The following is a 20232-nucleotide window of genomic DNA, read 5'->3' on the forward strand; positions in this document are numbered from 1 at the left end:
GGGGTCAGCCCCGGTGCCCCCACCCTGCCAGTCCCCCCCCACACACCCCCTCACCCGCAAAATGCTGCGACATCCCCGACTCCGACAAACTCTCGTCCGACGGCAGCTCGTCCCGGAGCCCCACGTCGGGCACCTGTGTGGGAGAGGGTGAGCGGCCATGGGGACCCCTCAGAGCAGGAGGGGTGGGGGGGTGGGGGTCCTCACCTTGTTGGGGGGCTCCCGCAGGTGCCCCACGATGCCGTTGCGGGGCGGGCGGCACAGCCGGGGGTCTTTGGCATCGGGGGGGACCCGCCGGAGGTCACAGAGCTCCCGCTTGTGCTCCAGGCGGCTCTCATAGGGAACGTCCTTCCCGTCCACCCTGGGGACAGCACCGGAGCGGGGCGGGGGGGTGAGGGGGGACACCCCAACCCTCACACACCCCACCCCCCCCCCAGCCCAGGGGCCACCACTGACCTGTCCAGCAGCTGCTGCATGAAGGTCTCGGCCGTCACCTCCTGGTACATGACCGGGAGGGGCCCGGGGGCGCGGGGGGGCCCGCGGGGCCGCCCCTTGTCCAGCGCCTGCAGGAAGCCGTGCTCCTCCCGCAGCGCCTTGCGCAGATCCTCCGCCTTCTCCATCAGCTTCGAGATGTTCAGGCTCTCGGCTTCCAGCTTGCGGGCGGCCAGTTTGACCTCCCGGCGCAGGGGGGCCGGGGTGCCGGCCCAGTCCCGCCCGCGGCCCCCGTCCCCGCGCCGGCTCAGCGCCGGCAGTTTGCTCCGGCGCAGCCCGAACCAGCTGGCCAGCCCGCCCGCCGCCTTCCCCTTGGGCTCGCCCGCCGGCGGCCGCTCCTGGCCCTGCAGCCGCAGCACGTTCTCCTCGATGCCCTTCATCACCTTCTCCTCGATGGCCGAGTGCCCGGCGGCGCCCGCCGGTGTCCCAGCGCCGGGGGGTTCGGGGGCCGGGGGCGCTTTGCGAGGTGCCCCCGCCGCCTTGGCCCCCCCCGCCGGCTCCTCGCCCCGCGGGGTCGCGGCTTTGCCGCCGCCCGCCTTGGTGGGCAGTTTGGTGGGGCTGCCGTGGGGGCTGCGGGTGGCCTTGGCGGGGGGGGCTGGGGTAGCCCGTGATGGGGTCCGGCCGCCGGTGGGGCGGTTCTTGCCCCCCGCCTTGCCGGGCTCGCCCATGGAGCAGGAGGAGTAGCAGCGGGCCAGGGGCTCCCCGGCGTGCGCGGGTTCGGGGTGCTTCAGGCTGCCCCCCAAGCCCCCCCGGGGCGGGGGCCGCGGTTCAGCCCCGTGGCCCCGCTCGGGCCGCCCTGGGCCGGGGGGTTCGCGGCCCTCGGCCCCCCGCAGCTTGCCCAGGGCGGCCAGGCGCTCCTTGAAGGGCAGGTAGCCCGGCTCGGGGGACTTCTTGCCAGGCCGGCGGGAGGGGGCTGAGCCCCCGGTACCGCGGCGGCTGCTGGGGGGGGACGCAGCCACCCGCGCCCCGCTGGAGGGGGGGGGGCCCGGCGGCCCCGGGGGCTGCTCGGCCGCCTCGTAGGCGCGGGTTGGGGGGCAGGCGGGGCGCTCGGGGGAGCCGGGCTGGGGGGGGGTGCCGGGGGAGGCGCGGCGGCTGAGCGCCGGGGACGCCTCGGGGTTGCCGCCGCGACACGGGATCTTGGAGGCGCGGGGGAGCTGGGGGCTGAGGCGCAGCGCGCCGGGCGGGGGCGGCAGCTTCAGCACCTTGGGGGGGTTCGGGCCCCCCCCGGGCGAGAGCGGCGCGAAGCCGCCCTCGGGGGTCTCCTCGCCCAGGGCGTACAGCCCCAGGAACGCGGGGTGGTCGCCGCGCCGCTGCCGGGGGGGGCCCCCGGGGGCTTCGCCGTTGCGCCGGCAGCACCCGCCGTCGCCGCGCAGCAGCCGCTCGGCCAGGGCGCTGAGCAGGGCCCCCCGCGGCGGGGCCGCCTCCTCCGGCGAGGAGCAGGGGCTGCCCTCGGCCCCCCGCCACCCCCCGGCAGCCCCCGGGCCCCGCAGCGGGCAGGGCGGCCAGGCCGGGGCGGCGCAGGGCTCGGGGGAGCCGGGGGAGGCCGGGGGGGGCGCCAGCAGCGGGTCCGTCTCCTCCAGCTTGCGCAGCACCTCCAGGATCTGCGCTTTCTTCTTGAAGAAGGGGGAGAGGGCGTCCAGGGGGGGGGTGCCGGGGCTGAGCCCGGGGCTGCCCAGTGGCACTGGTGGGGTCACCTGCGGGGACCGGGCACCGTCACCCCGCGGGCACTGGGCACTGAGCCCCACGGCAGCGTGCTGGGACACCCTGGGGACACCACGCGTGGAGGGGGACAGAGAGAGGGACACAATGGGGTTTGGGATGGGGACACCAGGGGCAAAGGGGTTTGGCGCAGGGATATCCCAGGCAAAGGGGCTTGGAGAGGGGGACGCCATGGACCCCGAGTGGAGACAGCGCGGATGGGCCCAGAAAGTGGGGGACCGCGATCCTGGGGACACCGCAGCCTTGGAAAACCTGCTGGCCCGGGCTCGGGGACACCGCGGGCACGGGGTGCGGAGGCACCGTCACTCACCTCGGGCACGGGGACACAGCGGCTGGGGGGCAGTGGGGGGGGCGGCTGCTCGGCGGAGCCGGGCGGGGGGCTGGCCGGGGCGTCCGGGGGCAGCGGCACCGGGTGCAGCAGTAGCTGGAAAGGGGGAGACCCTGGGTTAAACTTGGGGGGGCTCTGCCCTGTGACCCCCTCAGCACCGACGGCCGCACCTGGGGCAGGGAGCCGGCTGAGAGCTGCAGCTTCTGCTGGAACAGGTCGCTCAGCGCCTGGTTCTGCCGCTCCAGGTCGAACACCCGTTTCTTCAGCTTGATGCACTCCTCGCGCAGGTCCTGCCGGGGCGGGACGGGGGATCAGCCAGGACCCCCCCAGTCCCCTCCAACCCCCCACTGCCCCCCGACACCCACCTTCTGGTTGAGCAGCGCCTGCACCACGTGGTTGGCGACCTGGGGAGCAGAGGGGGGTCTGGGTGGGGTGCGAGGGCACACGCAGCCCCGCACCCCAGCACACGCGTGTGCACACGTGTCCCATGCGCCTCGCCCCCCGGTACCTCGTCCAGGCAGCGCTCGTACGTCTCCCGCTGGTTCTCGTTGGCCTGGGCCAGGGCTGAGTTCTCCGCCTGGGGACAGAGCGGGGACAGCTCAGGGGACACAGCAGAGGAGCTCGGGCACCTGGACCCCCCCAGTGGTACCCAGGAGACCCCAGGGCCTTGCATGGAGGGGATGGGGCTGCCCCAGGAGCGGTGACACACGAGGGCCATGGAAAGCAGGATAGTGCTGCCCTACACCATGGAGTCTGGGCTGGTGGCTCCATGGCTGTGTGGTGGCCATGGCTGCATGGTGGCCACAGCTGCACAGTGGCAACTGGCCATGGCTGCACAGTAGCCACGGCTGCACGGTGGCACCGGCCACAGCTGCACGGTGGCCATGGCTGCACGGTGGCACCGGCCACAGCTGCCCAGTGGTCCCAGGTCTCGGTGGCCCTGGCCGCCAGTCCCGCCGTTACCTCCAGCTCCCGCAGCCGCTGCAGGAGCTCATGGCTGGTGCCCGTCTCGCCGAGGGCCGCGGGGCTCCCGTCTCCCGGTGCCTCGGCCACGCTCTCCGACATCTCTCGCTGCGGGGGGACGCACGTCAGGCGGGGTCCCCGCTGGCCCTGGCCAGTGTCCCCCAGCCCACGGCACTGCCGGCCCCCTTACCTCGCTGGAGCTGTCGCAGCCCCGTCCGTCCGCGGTGTCACCTGCGGGGCAGAACGGGGCTGAGCAGGGGGATGGAGCTCGGCCCTGGGGCTCCCCCAACCCCACCGGCACCCCGAGCCACGGGGACCCCCCGCCCCTTCCCGGGGTGCGCAGAGACCAGCACCGGCCCCGGGGCACCGGGACGCCCAGCACCCCCGGGACCGGCACCGGAATGTGCAGCACCCGGTGCACAAGACCCCCCGGGGCAGAGGGGCCCCCCCCGGCGCTGGCCCCGGTACCGGACACTCCGCTTCCCCGGGGCTCCCCGCGCCGCCCGGCCCGTGCGCGCCGGAACAGGGGCCGGCCCCGAGCACTGAGCACCGGCCCCGATCACCGGCCCTGAGCACCGGCCCCGATCACCGGCCCTGAGCACCGAGCACCGGCCCCGATCACCGGCCCTGAGCACCGGCCCCGGCCCCCCCGCCGCGCTCCCTCTCCCGCTCCCGCCCCCCGCGCACTCACGCCCGGGCTCCCGGCGGCGCCGCCCGTTCGCGCTCAGCGCGGCCCCGGGGCCGGTCCCGGCGGCGGCGGCGGCGGCGGCTCCATCCCGGCCCGGCCCGGCCGCGCTATTGTTGGGAGGCGGCGGCGGCCCAGCTCCGCCTTCCCGCCGCGGCCGGGGAGGAGCCGCCGCCGCCGCCGCCCCCGTTGCGCGGCTCCGCCAGCGCCGGGCGCGGAGCACCGGGGAGCCGGGCCGGGGGGGCCGGGGCAGCACCGGGAGAGGTGGCACCGGGACACCCAGCCCCATGTGGTACCGAGCACCTCCAGGGTACAGCGCACCCCACGGAGAGGGACCCACCTGGGGCACCCTGAGTCCTTTGGAGAGGGACCCCCAGGAGCTTGGGGACACTTTGGGGACACCCCCGGCGCTCCGGGCACAGAGCTGTGCTGTGTCCCCACGCCGGGGCCCCCACCCTGCACCCCACAAGCTGGGCAGGGGTTGGGGCTCATGTGGGGCCACACGGTCCCGGCTCACCCGGACCCCACAGTGGCGATGGCCGGGGGGTTCGGCAGCGCAGTGGGAACTGGAGGGGACAACGAGAGGGTCTGGGGGTGATGGAGGCAGCGAGGCCGGGGGGGTCACTGGAAGCAGGCAAGGTGGGGGCGCACGCGGTGTTGGTGACAGCCCTGTCCCCCACTGACCCCGCGTGGCTGCACCGCAGATGGGAGCGCTGGGGGACACCAGACACCCCAGAGCGAACTCTGCCGCCTTCTCCCACTCAGTGCAACGAGAGCGGCAAAAACAAACACCGAGCCGGTATTCACAGCCCCGCTCGGCGCAGCGGGGACGGGCCACACGCTCCCGTGTCCCTGCCGAGCCGCCTGTCCCCGCTGTCACAGGCTGCGTGGCCCCGGGACCCCGCCAGCCCGGTGCTCAGCAGCACCGCGCACCCTCGGCCAGACCTCACACGTGCTGCCCCCGTCCCTGTCCCCACGCAGCCCGCGGGGCCGCACAAACCCCGGCAGGTCCCTGGGGTGGCCCGTGGTGCCCGGGGGTGCCTGGGCCCCCCTTGCGCTGCCCCCGGCGCAGGAAGCGGCCCCAGGGCCGGCGGCTCCGGCTGCGTCAGGGGGGGAAGTGAGACTCTGTCTGGAGGGGAAGAGCAGCCCGCGGCCCCCCCAGGGCCCGCCGGCGGGGACAGCTGGGGGGGCCCGACAGATGGATGGCATGGCCGTCCCCTCCCCCAGCGCGGGGCCCCGTCCCTGTGGGGACGGGGACGCGGCTCCAGCAGAGCCGGGGCAGCCGGAGCCCGTGTCCCCCGTCCCCAGTCCCTCTGGTCACCCCGCGCAGGACAGCAGCCGCCCACCCCACGCGCCGCGGGGACACGGCACGTGCCCAAACCGCGCGGCCGCGGACACGCCAGCGCAGCGAGGAACGGGCCCCGCACCCGGGCCGTGGTCCCCAACACGGCGGTGACGGGCTGGCCTTGGCCCTGGGGACGTGGGGTGACAGCCCCAAGTGTCCCCAGCGCTGCTGGGTGGCAGGGGCTGGGCTGCTTTTGGGGCAGCCAGGACACACTGGGGTCAGCCCAGGGACAGCGGGGACACCCTTGGGACAGCTGCGATACACTGGGGACAAGCGGGATGTGCTGCAGAAACAGCCTTGGGGTAGCAGGGACACATCGAGGACAGCTGGGACTCTGCAGGGACACATGCCAGAGCAAGGCAGGATACAGCGGGGACACTGGGGACATCCCAGGGACAGCCAGGATGCAGGGGGAACACTGGGGACAGCCGGGATGCAGTGGGGACAGCAGAGACACACAGGGGACAGCTGGGATGGAGCGGGGACGGTGGGGACCAGCGGGGGAATGAAGGACAGTAGGGGACACAGCAGGGACAGCCAGGACACAGCAGGGAGAGTCAGGGATGGAGCCTGGATGTAGCGGGGGCAGCGGGGACACAGCAGGGCCAGACTGGGGACAGTGGGGACAGCCCTGGCACAGGCGGGATGTGCTGAGGGCACACGGGATGGTCTGGGGACACCAGCCCGGGAACGGCAGTGACATGCAGGGAGGACAGCGGGGGCGCACCGGGGACATCCCGGTACCGGGGACCGGCCAGGACGCCCCACGCCGCTTCCCCCGGGGCACCCCCGGCCCCGCCGCCCGGTTCCCCCCGCGGCACGTCCCGGGACCCCCCCCGGCACATGGGGCTGCCGGTGCCCCCGAACTGCGGCCCGACCTCCCCCCCGGGGACCCCCCCGGCGCTCCCCGCCCCCCCCGCCGCGGCGCGGCCGGACTCACCGGGGGCTACGGGGGGGCGGCGGCGGCGCGGGGCGGCGCGGCCATGGCGGGAGCGGCAGCGGGGCCGGGGCTGGGGCCGGGGCTGGCCCGGCGGCGGCGCTGATGTCATGGCTGCACCGGGCCGGCTCCGCCCTGCGCCCCCGCCGCCGCCAATCCGCGCCCGGGGCCGGCGGGGGGGTCCCGGGCTTCCCGGTGCTGCCGCCGCCGCAGCCCTTGCCCCGGGGTCGGGCTCGTTCCCCCGGCCCGGTGCCGCCCCCACCCCGTGTTGCCTGAGAGGGACCCGGTGTCCCCCCCCGCGGCCCCCCCCGGGCCGGGTCCCCCCGGTAACCACCGGGGTGGAAGGGACAGAAATAAGGGGGCAGCACCCGAAGGCGAAGCCCCCCCAGGCAGCAGGGGTTTGGGAGCCGAGGGGTCACCCCCCGCCCCGCCAGGAGAACACTCATCACCCAAGGGCAGCCCTGAGCCCCCCAGAACAACCCTGAACCCCCAGGGCAGCTCCAACCCTCCAGGGGAACCCCAATACCCCCAGAACAACCCTGAACTCCCAACCCTCCAGGGGAACCCCAATTCCCCCTGGGCAGCTCGGAGCCCCCCAGAACAACCCTGAACTCCCAGCCCTCCAGGGGAACCCCAATTCCCCCCGGGCAGCTGAGCCCCCCAGAACAACCCTGAACTCCCAGCCCTCCAGGGGAACCCCAATTCCCCCTGGGGCAGCTCTGAGCCTCCCACAACAAGCCTGAATCCCCAGGGCAGCCCCACCTGCCCCAGGGGAACCCTGAACCCCCCCAATGCAGCCCTGACCCCCCCCAGGGCAGCCCTGACCCCCCCCCAGGGCAGCACCCACTGCTTCCTCCCTCAGCTCTTCCCCCACTGTCCCCATCCCCAACCCACGGTGGCTGCAGGACACACAGACACTTGGCACCCCCCTCCATGGCTTTATTGTGGGGGGCACCCACAGGAGGGAACCAAAATTCTCACCGAGCCCCCTCGGGGCCCTCCCGGCGGCACACAGGGCCCTGACCCCTCCCCACAACCGCCCTGGTGACAGATCTGCCCCGTGTCCCCCCAGAGTCCTTTGGCAGCTTCTCCCCCCACCGTGGGGACAGGCAGAGCTGGGGGACGGAGGGTCGGGGACACGGAGGGTGGGGGGTCCCCGCTGGGGGTTCCAGCCCCCACAGCAGCAGCTCAGTCAGTGTTGTCGGTGACCGTGGCACCCGCGGGGTTCCACGCGCGTCCCTCAGCTCAGCGACCCCGGCTCCAGGCTCCCGTTGGCGGCCGCTCCGCAGGCCTGAGCGGAGGAGGATGAGGATGACGATGCTTCCTCCACGTGCCGGTCGTCCCTGGGCCCCGGGTGACACGCTGCCAGCGGCGGGTGGCTCTGCTGGGGACAGAAGAGACGGGGTGGCTGCAGCGGGACCCGCAGGGGCAGAGGTGACACCGAGCCCGGGTTCCTGTCACTCCCACACGAATTGGCGGCTCCACGGGCCGGGAGCACCAACAGACCGGGAGACGTTTCCTCTGGGCTCCTGCTTGAAACCAACGGCTACGGCAAACCGGGGGTCTTCAGTGAGGGCCCGGGGTGTTGTTTGGGGGGTGGGGTCCCCCCACTACAACATTTGGCTCCCAGCACAGGAGAGCGGCTGTAGGGACCCCTGAGCTGCAGGGACAGTGTTGGAGGGGTGACAAGAGCAGAGTGGCTGCGGGGACCCCTGAGCTGCAGGGACGGCGTTGGAGGGGTGACAAGAGGAGAGCGGCTGTAGGGACCCCTGAGCTGCAGGGACAGTGTTGGAGGGGTGACAAGAGGAGAGCGGCTGTAGGGACCCCTGAGCTGCAGGGACAGCGTTGGAGGGGTGACAAGAGGAGAGCGGCTGCAGGGACCCCTGAGCTGCAGGGACAGCGTTGGAGGGGTGACAAGGGACACAGGACAGGGCATCCAAGGACACATCCACAGCCAAGACCCCGCGGATGCGTGCTGAGGAAGCTCCAGGCTCTGGGTGGGACATGGAGCGAGTTCCAAGGGATGAGACTCAACCCAAGAGCGAGCAGCCGCCCTTTGCTCCCCCAGAGCCCCCAGCTGCGCACAGTGGGGGTCCCCAGCCTGCGAGACGTCCCCGCCACGTCCCACACACTGTCCCACGTGCGGGAAGAGGGTGGCACCGAGCACCCCGTCGGGGACAAGCTCTGGCTGCCACCCCAGACACTCTTAACACCATCCAGACCGTGGGTGTGACACGGTCTGAACCCGCTGCGTGGGGGGGTGACCCCCAAGGGGCCGGCGGCACAGCCAGAGGGGACACGGGGAGTTGATGACATGATGACATGTCCCCAGGGACGGTGGGTCCTGTGATGGCCGTACCTGTGGCGGCAGCTCGGCCGCGGGCCCGGTGAGCGCGGAGAAGCCGCGGGCAGAGGAGCCGCCGCGTTCGGCGGAGGCCGCGGGGACACCCGGGTGCGGCGGCTCCTCCAGCGCCAGGATGTCTATGGGAGCCTCGGGGACGTCTCGGAGCGACTGATCGAGGGTGACGGACGGATCGAAGAGCAGGGGGGACGGGGGACACTGCATGCCATCGCCCACCACGTCCAGGTCCTGGGAGAGAAAACAGGAGCAGCTCAGACATGGGTGGCATCCCAAGGAGACAAACTTGAGTCCGCTCCATCGCAGGCAGAGCAGCGGGCACGGGGACGAGAGAAGCACCGGGTGCTGCCCGGAGCACCCAAACCCCGCACGGAGCGGGGGACCCTCACCAAGGACGGGCTGGGGGAGATAAACTGTTATATAGGAGCAGCTCCAAACAACCACGGTATTTTTTTGTTGAAATACATTTCCAAGGATTTGAAGCATGTGGTCTTAACATGCAATCAGGACATGAGAATAATCCGGGGATTAAAATCCTCATGTATTCCCCTTTTCAAAAAGCCCCTAAATACGGATTTAAATGGGGGCACTGCCCTTCTAAAGCACAGTCACCACGATGTTCGAACCCTATGGAAACAACCAGCTCCCAAACCCCCATGCTGCAGCGGAGCCGCAGCCCGTTCGCGGCGCGTTCCAGCGGGATTTTGGGGTATGGGATGAAAAGGGAGCGGGTTTTCCAGCGGGACTCACGTCGCTGAACTCCAGGGGCAGGCTCTCGCTGGGCTGCAGCTCGGCCGCGCTCAGGTACAGCTCGGCGGGCGCCGCGGGCAGCTCGGCGGGGCCGGGCGGGCCCTGCTCCGGGACGTACAGCTGCGGGGGCAGGCGGAGGTGCAGCGGGCAGCACGGCTCCTCGGCCAGGCTGACGGGGACCGGCTTGTTGCAGGGAACCTCCTCTGAGCCTTGGCACGGCTTGAACAGCGTCTGGTTGGCGTCCTGGCAGATATCTGGGGAGTTGCGGTCAAGGGCAAACACCACACACGCACCCAGAGGCAAAGCGCTCGACACGCACCCCACGGTCAGGAGTCGCACCAAGTGCCATTTGCACAACGGAAAACAAGGGACAAGAGCGACAACCTCCCCGTGATGCTGGGAGATGGAGCTGGATCCCTGCACAGCACCCCCAGATGAGGATATTCCAAACGCACAAGCTCACTTTTCGCTGCACAAATCCATCTAAAAGGCACCTGCACGCACCCCAGTGCATCAGGAGCACACAAAGCTCTGCCCGCAGCCGCTTTTGTTCCGGTCTTTCGAACTTCCCAGCGCGTTTTCCTTCCCAATGGAAAACCCGATTCCTGCCAAAGGTGTAAATGGGATTTCCTGCCTTTAATCGCAAACAGAAGCTCCGCTCCCGTCGCATCGTCCAGCGGCAAAGAGGAGCTACGGAGCAAAGCCCGTGCTGCTCCAAGCGTGTTTCGTGGGGCTCCGGACCCGTTGCCGCAGCTGCTCAAGAGGCTGAGTAAAATCACCTTGTTTTGGGGCTCCTTAGTGCTGCAAAACCAGCCGAGACGCGTCACCCTGGGGCAGAATGAGGCGCAACCTCCACGACCCCAACGCGGTGCTGGGGCTGCATGGCAAGCCCATCAAGCAGGACACAATTTCAAACCCACCCAAATAACCACCCGACTCCCCTGGAGGTTTGGGGGTGGCGCTGTGGTTTCCCCTTCACAGAGTGGGAGAGGAAAAGCAAGCCAAGCAAACCCACGCCAACTGTGAACGGTGCTAAATTTAACCCGGTTTAAGCCGCCCGGGTTTCAGATCTATCGGTTCCTCGTCCCTGCGCCGAGGCGGCTGCGGAGGCGCCGATACGACGACTCGGCGGGTTGTGGGGAGAACGGCCGGAGCAGCCGGAAAACGTCTCTGCACAAGCACCGTGGTGGGGGAAGCAATTTTCACCTCCCCAAACGACTCCCAGGTCAAGCACCGACTTTATCAGTAGCCAAAACACACGGATTCGCCGGGACGGCACAAAAATCTCCACCCGGAGCCCACCAGCCCGGCTGGGTTCGGTGTTTTCGCCGCATTGTCACAAACAATCCGGCTGCTGAAAAGCAAACAAAGCCCAAGAGCCTCCAGACTGCAGATGTTATCGCTCGGCGGGGCTAAAGCAAAGTAAGACCTTGTTTGTGGCAGTGAAAGTCGGCTGAAAATCAAACTCCCTTTTTCCACTCCCGCCCGACGCGAGGCAGCTGCGAACAGCGACTCGCTCGGAGCGTTTTAAAGGTCTTTATCCTGTCGGTGTTTTGAAGTAGATGGTCACCAGAGAGAAAACAAAGGCGGCTTCCTGCTCCCTGCGCAGAGCGGAGGCGGTTCTGCCAGCTTCGGGAATCAAAGAAGAAAAACGCCGGCGAAATGAAGAGCTCGTCCTGCCCGGCCGCCGGCTCTGCGCTGCTCGCTGACGGGACCCGACGGCTCCCGGACACGGGCGCCCTCCCACCCGCACCCGAATCGCCCGGGGAACCGCGGATCCCGTGCTGGGGGGATGATCCCTGAGCTTGAGGGGATCCCAGGGATCCTGCACTGGGGTGACGATCCCTGAGCTTGAGGGGATCCTGGGGGAACTGCAGATCCCACGCTGGGGGGATGATCCCTGAGCTTGAGGGGATCCTGGGGATCCTGCACTGGGGTGACGATCCCTGAGCTTGAGGGGATCCCGGGGAACCACAGATCCTGTGCTGGGCTGACGATCCCTGAGCTTGAGGGGATCCTGGGGATCCTGCGCTGGGGTGACGATCCCTGAGCTTGAGGGGATCCTGGGGATCCTGCGCTGGGGCAACGACCCCTGAGCCTGAGGGGATCCCGGGGGAACCATGGGATCCTGTGCTGGGGTGATGATCCCTGAGCTTGAGGGGATCCCGGGGATCCTGCGCTGGGGTTACGATCCCTGAGCTTGAGGGGATCCCTGGGGAACCGTGGATCCTGCACTGCGGTGACAATCCCTGCGCTTGAGGGGATCCCTGGCGCTCACAAAAAGGCTGTTTCGGGAGCTGGAGGCTGCTCACGTGTGCGCGAACCCGTCAAGGAGTAAAAGGAGATTGAGCCGACCCACGGCGGCCCCAAAGGGGCTGGAAACCGTGTCCTCACGCAGATCCTCCCCAAAAATCCCCGAGCACACGCTGCAGCAGCCGGACACCGGCTCCTACAAACACCCTCACAGCGGACGCGTCCCGGGAGCTCCGAACCGCGCTCGGGGTGGCTGTTGGCACCCAAGCCGACCAGATGTGCTTCCACAGCCAAAAACGCACCCCGTGCCTCCCTCGGGCTCCGGGAGGTTCCCGTGTCGCTTCCGAGCGGGCGCAGGCCCCGGGGCAGCAGAGGTGACACCGAGCCCGGGTTCCTGTCGCTCCCACACGAATCGGCGGCTCCATGGGCCGGGAGCGCCAACAGACCGGGAGCCGTTTCCTCTGGGCTCCTGCTTGAAACCAACGGCTACGGCAAACCGGTGGCCTTGATTTAGGGCCAAAGAGATTAAAATGGCAAGGAGGATCAGCCAGGCGCGCGGGCGGATCAAAGGATACGTGTGAGGCAGTGCCTGGTCATGGGCAGCGACGGGTTGGAGCATCGGACGTCGTTGACAAAGGCCAAACAGCGCTGGCTGGAGCGGGTGGTGTGAGCCTGCGGAGAGGAGAGCTCAGACACAACACAATACAATACAATACAACATAACACAACACAACACCCGCGTCCTGCTTGCAAATCGCGCCAGGACCCATCTCTCGCCTCCACTCCGGCTCCTCGTTACGTCCTTCCCCTTCAAGTTTCATTAAACAGAGCCGAGATAACGAGGCACCACTCGAGTGCAATGGGCAGAACTTCACCTCAGATGTATTGCCCAGAGAATGAGGCTTCTCAGCCTTATCTTTTAACTTTTAGAAGTCGGTTAAGGGAATGCTTTGAATTTTAAGATGATTACAAAGAAATAACTGAGGACAGCTTTGAATTTGGGCTGGTGTGATGCAAGGGGCTGCCTTAGGGTCCCCATGGCTCGAGTTGTCTGGGTTGCACCATTATAAGGGATGTTTTCCATCAGTTTTTCAGGGCTGAAAATCAAGCTGAGCCCTCCCGTCCTACAGGGAAAGTTCTCCAACCCCACACTGGAACTCTGGCCGTTCTGGTGCCCATTTCAGGTGTCGGAGCCCCCAGCGTTGCAGCCAATGTGCAGATAGCGAGTCTGGCCAGGCCCAGATCTCCACGGCCTTGGAGACGGGATGTTACACGGGCAGGGCCAGAGTGAACCAGCAATCACTGAATCACTTCGGTTGGAAAAGCCCCTCAAGATCATCAAGTCCGACCCTTACCCACCCCTGTCCCTGCCCCATGTCCTGAGAACCTCATGTCCGTCTGTCCAACCCTCCAGGGATGGTGACTCCAGCACTGCCCTGGGCAGCCTGTTCAATGCCCCACAGCCCTTTGGGGAAGAAATTGTTCCTAAATCCAACCTCAACCTCCCCTGGCGCAACTTGAGGCCGTTTCCTCTGCTCCTGGCGCTTGTTCCTGGGGAGCAGAGCCCGACCCCCCTGGCTCCAAGCTCCTTTCAGGCAGTTCAGAGATCAGAAGGTCTCCCCTCAGCTCCTGTTCTCCAGCTGAACCCCCAGGTCCCTCAGTCTCCATCACACTTGTGCTCCAGCCCCTCACCAGCTCCGTTCCCTTCTCTCCACTCGCTCCAGCACCTCAAGCTCTTTCTTGGCATGAGGGGCCCAAAACTGCCCCCAGGATTGGTGGTTTGGCCTCCCCAGGTGCCAGCACAGGGACGGTCACTGCCCTGGGCCTGCTGGCCACACCAGTGCTGGGACCAGCCAGGATGCTGGTGGCCTCTTGGCCACCTGTGCACACGCTGGCTCATGTTCAGCCGCTGGCACCAACACCCCCAGGGCCTTTTCCCCCCAGGAATCGATGACAGAACAGCTCTGGAACCGCAGCCGGAGCCGCACAGACCTGCTGGGCCGCGCCGTCGGTCGCCAACATCCTGCGCTCGCGCAGCTGCCGGTGCAGCAGGGCCTCCACGCCGTAACGCTGCCGGTAGCGCCGCAGGCACTTGAGACGCTTCAGGTTCTCCCGTTCCTTGGCCATCAGCCCCTCGGGGCCCGTCAGGAGGCTGCTGCCTGCACAGAGAGACAGAGGCTCAGAAAACACCACCCCACCTGCCACATTTTCTTGGTATCAGGCGCCAAAACTGGCTGTCGAGAGCTCCAAGAGCTGATCCATGACACAGATGTCGGCGCCCGGAGCGAAGCAGCAGGAAGAACTGCACATATAACCAAGAAAACCTTTCCATTGCGTAAGAGGATGACAAAGCAAACTCCATCGTGACACTCCATGCACACGAGGAGGCGACCGAATATTTTTAAGCGTCTTTTAAAATCATTTGGCCACTCCAAATGTGATTTCTGCAGGCAGAAGAACAGCAGTTTGCCAAACTTCAGCTTGCTCCTCTGCAAGTTCTGGAAGCTTCCAGTAAGCACTCCCAGCCCTAATTACAGGGCGACGCTTGGGATCTGCTTTTCTATGACTGGTTTGCTAAAAAGAGTTCTCCAAAATTGTTATGTACCCAACTTACGGTTATTTTTACTCAAGACCGAGCCATATTATGCCATTTTCCAGGATGGGCTATTATAAGACTAGGCTGGAGAAGGCGTTTTTAGCGCTGTACAACCTCTGCTGAACGTGAACTCCGGCTCCGTTCTGCGCAGGGAAACCCAAGCGAGGCACAAACGCTATGGAGGGTCATGTCACCGCAACAGTCGTGGTGCAAAAACGGGACCAAACTTCTGCCCACACACACAGGACCTTACGGATGAATCAATTCTTTTGTTTCTCAACCCCCCGAACCAGGAAATCCCAGACAAAAAAAAGCACTTTTGTCTCAGAATGAGCTTTGTCGTCTCATTTCCTGACAGCGCCGCGAACTTTGAAGAGCAAAGAAATCCGGCGGCCTTTCTAACCCAGACGATACCGATCTCTGGGCACACGGCCAGAGAAACACCGAGACGCAGACCTGGGGTAATTCTCACCCTTTACAAGACGGTGCTGCTCAGAAATCCGCTTTACAAAGGGCAAATATTAAAACCACAGAGTTGTGGGTGCGTTTCGGAGAAGGAAGGAAGGAGGAACGCGAGCAGCGAGCACCTGGATGGGTACTTGCCTATGGCCTCGTGCTCTCCCTTGCGGCTGTGCAGGTAGCGGCGCTTCTTCTCCTTGAGCAGGTGCTGGAGCCGTTTGAACTGGTCGATGTACAGAGACTGCAGGCGGATCAGCTTCTCGCGCATGATCAGAGCCACCTCCTCAGCCGTGTACACGCCAGCGTGCCTGGAAAACACCGCGCGGGGACGTTGCGGAGGGGCCCTCGGGGCTGCGTCCCCGCTGAGTGACGTGGACGCGATCAGACACACGGGCTGATGAATGGATCCACGGGTGAGCAGAAATACAGCGTGGTTTAGGAATAATTTCTACCCCAAAGGGCTGTGGGGCGTTGAAAAGGCTGCCCAGGGCAGCGGTGGAGTCACCGTCCATGGAGGGTTGGACACATGAGGTTCTCAGGACATGGGGCAGTGCCAGGGGTGGGTTATGGTTGGACCCCATGATCTCAAGGGTCTCTTTCAACCAGAATGATTCTAAAAAGACAGACCCAAAACACCTTGTGTTGTGATTTCAAGCGGGCGCCGTCTTTTTGAAACACCCTGTACTGGTTTTCAGAGATTTAAGATATCACCCAGAGACCGCTGAACCACCAAATGCTTCCCAGAGGAACCACCAGCTCCCCTCAGCTCCTGTTCTCCAGCTGAACCCCCCAGGTCCCTCAGCCGCTCCATCACACTTGTGCTCCAGCCCCTCACCAGCTCCGTTCCCTTCTCTCCACTCGCTCCAGCACCTCAAGCACCTCAAGTTCCCAGAGGAACCACCAGCTCCATGAGCATTCACACCGAGCAACTCACAAGGCACAACCTCATTAATAACATCACCTCGTTAAGGGAACTGCTACCTCCTCTGGCACCACGCGGTTCAGAACGTTCCGCACGCTACACGTGTATGTGTGTGTGTGTGGAATCTGCAGCCTCCAGCAGCCAACTCACTTCAAGGGATCCTCCTGGTCGCTGTCGATGCTGTCGGCCTCGCTGTCCGGGTCCCCCCGCCACGTCTGCTCCACCGTGAGCGGGTCCTGCTCGCCGTCGCTCCAGCTGTCCTCGTCTGCAAAGACAAGTTGCTCTGAGCGACAGGACACGGCCCCCGGCGTGGTGCTGGACAAATGGGGACAGCAGGAGCTCAGCTCCACCACTCAAGCAGCTTCTTGCCAGGAGAAACTTCTCCCCGGTGCAGTGGGAGACATGGAAAAGCAAAAGGAAACCTGTGTGGACATGACACAAAACTCCTGTGGAGCGAGGGGAGATTCAGGCTGGGGAAAAGGCAACTGTTGGCCCTGAGGGCGGTGAGAGCCTGGCCCAGGTTGGCCAGAGAGGTGGTGGATGAAGCATCCCTGGAGACATCCCAGGCCAGGCTGGACGGGGCTCTGAGCACCCTGAGCTGCTGAAGATGTCCCTGCTCATGGCATAAGGTGACACCTGAATGTCCCTTCAACCCAAACTATTCTGTGATTCGGTGATTTCTCCCTACTCAAGAACCATGAAGTGCCAGCTGGTCCCACCAAACCAGCGTTTGACGGGCACCGCTGGATACAAAGCAGCACAGCAGGAATCCAGCTCACGTTTCCATTCTGCGACTGCAAGAACGAAAACCTGCAGGATTTGGGTCCGGCAGAGCGACTGGTCTAGTGAGGAACATGCAAGACACTCCAGGGCTTGCAGAACACAGTCCCACGGCCCCCTGTCTTCACTGGATTTAGGAAGTGATATTTCCACACAGAATCACAGAATGGACTGGGTTGGAAAAGCCCTCAGAGATCATCGAGTCCAACCCTTGGTCCAACTCCAGTCCATTGACTAGATCATGGCACTAAGCGCCATGTCCAATCTCAGCTTAAAAACCTCCAGGACGGTGAGTCCAGCACCTCCCTGGGCAGCCATTCCAATGCCTGACCACTCTCTCTGCACAGAATTGCTTTCTCATCTCCAGCCTCAGTTTCCCCTGGCAGAGTTGAAGCCCATGGCCCCTTGTCCTATTGCTGATGCCTGGGAGAAGAGCCCAATCCCCACCTGGCTGGAACTGCCCTTCAGGTAGTTCTAGAGAGTGCTGAGCTCAGCTCTAAGCCTCCTCTTCTCCAGACTAAACAAGCCCAGCTCCCTCAGCCTCTCCCCATAGGGCTTGTGTTCAATCCCTTCCCCAGTCTTGTTGCTCTTCTCTGGACCCGCTCCAGCACTTCAATCTCTTTCCTGAGCTGAGGGGCCCAGAACTGACCACAACACTCCAGGTGTGGCCTCCCCAGTGCAGAGCACAGGGGAAGGGTCACTGCCCTGTCCTGCTGACCACGCTGGTTTGGATACAGGACAGGACACCATTGGCCTTCTTGGCCACCTGGGCACACTTGGCTCATGTTGAGCTTCCTGTCCATTAGTCCCCCAGGTCCCTTTCTGCCTGACTGCTCTGCAGCCACTCTGCGCCCAGCCTGGAGCGCTGCAGGGTACACTTGTCCAAGCCACGGGCTCCCAGCTTTTGCAGGAATGGAGAACTCCAGGTCCTCCCTCACTGGTTTTGGCTCCCAATCCTTACCCAGGATGCGACTGGCCTCGCTGCGGCTGCTCTCGGCGCTCGGGGCGCCCAGCTCCGGTCTGGCGTACGAGCTGAGCTGGCAGAGGAGCGTCTCGCTGACAGGCCCGGGATTGGACTTCTTCATCTGAGCCTGGAGCGCCAGCGCGTTCCGCCGGGCGTGCTCCGCGCAGAACGACGCGCTGCGGGAATCAACCACGAGCTCGTTACGGCTCTGGGCCCGCGGGCAGCAAAACGAACAAGCAACACAGCGAGAAACGGCGCCTGGGATGCGTGTCCCCAAATCTCGCGGCAAACGCCACCACGCGCCGCGGGGACAGCTCGGAAACGCCAGAGCCTGGCGTGGCGCGTGTGAAACGCCACTTCTGGCGGTGGAGCCAGTGGCCACAGCAGCCGGGAGAGCAAAGAGCTTTTCAGAGAGGTGATTCTGCACCCCAACGTCCACACGGGACGCTCGGTTTCCACGCTGAGCGTGGTGGCAGAGGGACCAAGAGCCTGAGTGTCCACGTCCCCGTAGCCTCGGAGAACGAAACACGGGTCAGCGCTCCCGTAAGCAGAACGGCGCTGACGCACTCACTGCTATCGATAAACGTTCCGGGCCCTTCCACCCGCACAGGCAGAGCATTTAACACGCGTCACAGAACAAGACGCACAACCAGGTCATCGAGCCCACAGAACACACGAGCAGAGCGTGTGTGCTGAGCATCGACCACGAGCCCGGAGAGCGGGACGTTAAACCTGAGCCCTGATAAAGGAGCCGGGTCACTGCAGACCGACGACTCCACACAGAGCCCATAGAGTCTTTATTTAACTTAAAACGCTTCAGAAAGAGGGAGAAAGAGGCTGAGTAACACAAGCACGGCAGCCGAATGAAGGACCCTCTCCTGCGCCTTTTAATTAGAAACACAGAGCCACTCACCCATCCTTCTTCTCCGTTTTGGGCGCAGCGTTGGGACATCGCCGCCCGTTCTTGGTGGAGACGTAGCTGCACTGCTTGAACGGGGCGCTGCGGTCCTCGAGGATGTGCTTGATGCAGAAATCCTGGCCGTCCAGGCGCGGCTGGGAGCACGGCCGCTGGCTGAAGGCGCACGCCAGCGGCTCCGGCGCCCGCGGCACCGGCGTCAGGCGGCCCCGGCTCGACGGCAAAACGTGGATCCGAATCCTGTTCATGGCGGCGCCTGCTCGGGAGACACAGAGCGGTGAAAAGGGAGGAAAGAAACTACTCATAAATAGAATGAGCCACCTCTGCCAACAAAACTCTTTGTCCCCCGGGGACGGGTGGGAGATGAAGCTGCTCCTGGAAATATTTTTCCCCCAAAGTCTGAGGGATTTTAGGTCTGCAGCAGCATTTCTGCACACAGTGAAGCACAACTCGCTCACCTCAGCTCCCGAGCAGGGACACCCACGCCACGGTGTGGGCACAGCGAGCGCTGCCCCACGGGGACGCGTGGCCCCGGGGACCCCCAGCCCCTCGCCCAGCGCCGCCCCCGCCCCAGCACGCCCAGTACGGACCCGTCTGTCTGTCCTGCTGGGCACCCTCAGCCCTCGGGGCACCTTCAGTCTTGGGCCCCCGGAATGCTCCCCCAGCCCCACAGGGCCCAGTGCGGGATCGCTCCTGCCCAGTACAGCACCAGTGCGGGATCCTCCCGCCCAGTACAGCACCAGGGCGGGATCGCTGCGTCCCAGTACAGCACCAGGGCAGGATCGCTGCGTCCCAGTACAGCACCAGGGCAGGGTGCCTCCAGTACAGTATCCCCTCCTCCCAGTACAGCACCAGTAAAGGATCCCCTCCTCCCAGTACAGCACCAGTGCGGGATCACTGCCTCCCAGTACAGCACCAGTGCAGGGTGCCTCCAGTACAGGATCCCCTCCTCCCGGTACAGCACCAGTACAAGGTCCCTCCCGCCCAGTACAGCACCAGTGCGGGATCACTCCTGCCCCGTACAGCACCAGTGTGGGGTGCCTCCAGTACAGAGTCCCTCCCGCCCAGTACAGCACCGGTGCAGGATCGCTCCTGCCCAGTACAGCACCAGTGCAGGATCGTTCCTGCCCAGTACAGCACCAGTCCAGGGTGCCTCCAGTGCAGGATCCCCTCCTCCCGGTACAGCACCAGTACAAGGTCCCTCCCGCCCAGTACAGCACCAGTGCGGGATCCTCCCGCCCAGTACAGCACCAGTGCGGGAACCTCCCGCCCCGTACAGCACCAGTGCAGGATCCTCCCGCCCCGCACAGCGCCAGCGCGGCTCCTGAGTACCTGCCCCCCCTCCCGGTGTCCGTCCCGGTTCCCGGTTTCCCCACGCACGTGCTCCGCCGCCCGCCCCGCGCACGCGCACTCGCCCCGCCCGGCTCCCCCGGCGCCGCCATTTTGTCCGCGGGCAGCGGGCGTGAGGGGCGCTCCCGAGCGGGGCCCGGGCGGCGCTGCCGGAGCAGAGAACGGGAAGAATCGCCCCCCTCCCGGCCGGTGCGCGGTGGCGGGACCCCGGGGGAGCGCGCAGGTGCGGCGGCCAAGGGCTCCGCGCACCCCGCTCGGGGCGGGCAGCGCCGCCGCCATCTTACCTCGCTGCTGCCGCCGCGGCCTCCCCGCTGCCTTGCTGTGCGCCCGCCCCGCCACCTCACTGGCCCGCCCGGCTACCAATCAGCGAGAGGCGCGGGGGCGGTGCCGCTCGCGGTTGGTCGAGCCCGCCGTCAC

The 20232-nt window shown here is 66.1% G+C and overlaps 2 protein-coding genes across 4 annotated transcripts; both read right to left on the reverse strand.

The window, feature by feature from the left end:
• Nucleotides 1-4: 4 nt before the first annotated feature.
• Nucleotides 5-4299, reverse strand: NCKAP5L (NCK associated protein 5 like; the record flags this gene model as incomplete). Its single annotated transcript, XM_082073706.1, has 10 exons — nt 4191-4299; nt 3690-3730; nt 3500-3607; nt 3045-3113; nt 2902-2940; nt 2707-2826; nt 2519-2632; nt 454-2183; nt 205-358; nt 5-133 (listed from the first exon to the last, which is right to left on the reverse strand). Exons 3-10 carry the CDS (start codon nt 3599-3601, stop codon nt 5-7), a joined length of 2457 nt encoding a protein of 818 aa, XP_081929832.1. The 5' UTR covers nt 3602-3607; nt 3690-3730; nt 4191-4299.
• A 3111-nt stretch (nt 4300-7410) lies between these two features.
• KANSL2 (KAT8 regulatory NSL complex subunit 2) lies at nt 7411-20116 on the reverse strand. Of its 3 annotated transcripts, none has more exons than XM_082073525.1 (10): nt 20100-20116; nt 18463-18721; nt 17547-17725; nt 15956-16070; nt 15024-15191; nt 13821-13983; nt 12404-12500; nt 9576-9829; nt 8826-9056; nt 7411-7847 (listed from the first exon to the last, which is right to left on the reverse strand). In XM_082073525.1, the coding sequence occupies exons 2-10, from the start codon at nt 18711-18713 to the stop codon at nt 7707-7709; spliced, it is 1599 nt and encodes a 532-aa protein (XP_081929651.1). In that variant the 5' UTR covers nt 18714-18721; nt 20100-20116; the 3' UTR covers nt 7411-7706. The 3 variants fall into 3 exon arrangements, with proteins under 3 accessions (XP_081929651.1, XP_081929649.1, XP_081929650.1); XM_082073523.1 differs by having other exon boundaries at nt 7411-7850; XM_082073524.1 differs by lacking the exon at nt 20100-20116 and adding an exon at nt 20065-20085 and having other exon boundaries at nt 7411-7850.
• Nucleotides 20117-20232: the final 116 nt, after the last annotated feature.

This window comes from Streptopelia decaocto (genome assembly GCF_964273445.1).
Source record: "Streptopelia decaocto genome assembly, chromosome: 27".
Lineage (NCBI taxonomy): Eukaryota > Metazoa > Chordata > Aves > Columbiformes > Columbidae > Streptopelia > Streptopelia decaocto.

Excerpts from the sequence above, each read along its gene's own strand:
- KANSL2 (XM_082073523.1), bottom strand. The coding sequence starts at position 18,713 with ATGAACAGGATTCGGATCCACGTTTTGCCGTCGAGCCGGGGCCGCCTG. Across the intron at positions 17,726-18,462 it reads AAAACGGAGAAGAAGGATGG|CGCGTCGTTCTGCGCGGAGC; the intron begins GTGAGTGGCTCT and ends TGATTCCCGCAG. Across the intron at positions 16,071-17,546 it reads CGAGGCCAGTCGCATCCTGG|ACGAGGACAGCTGGAGCGAC; the intron begins GTAAGGATTGGG and ends TTGTCTTTGCAG.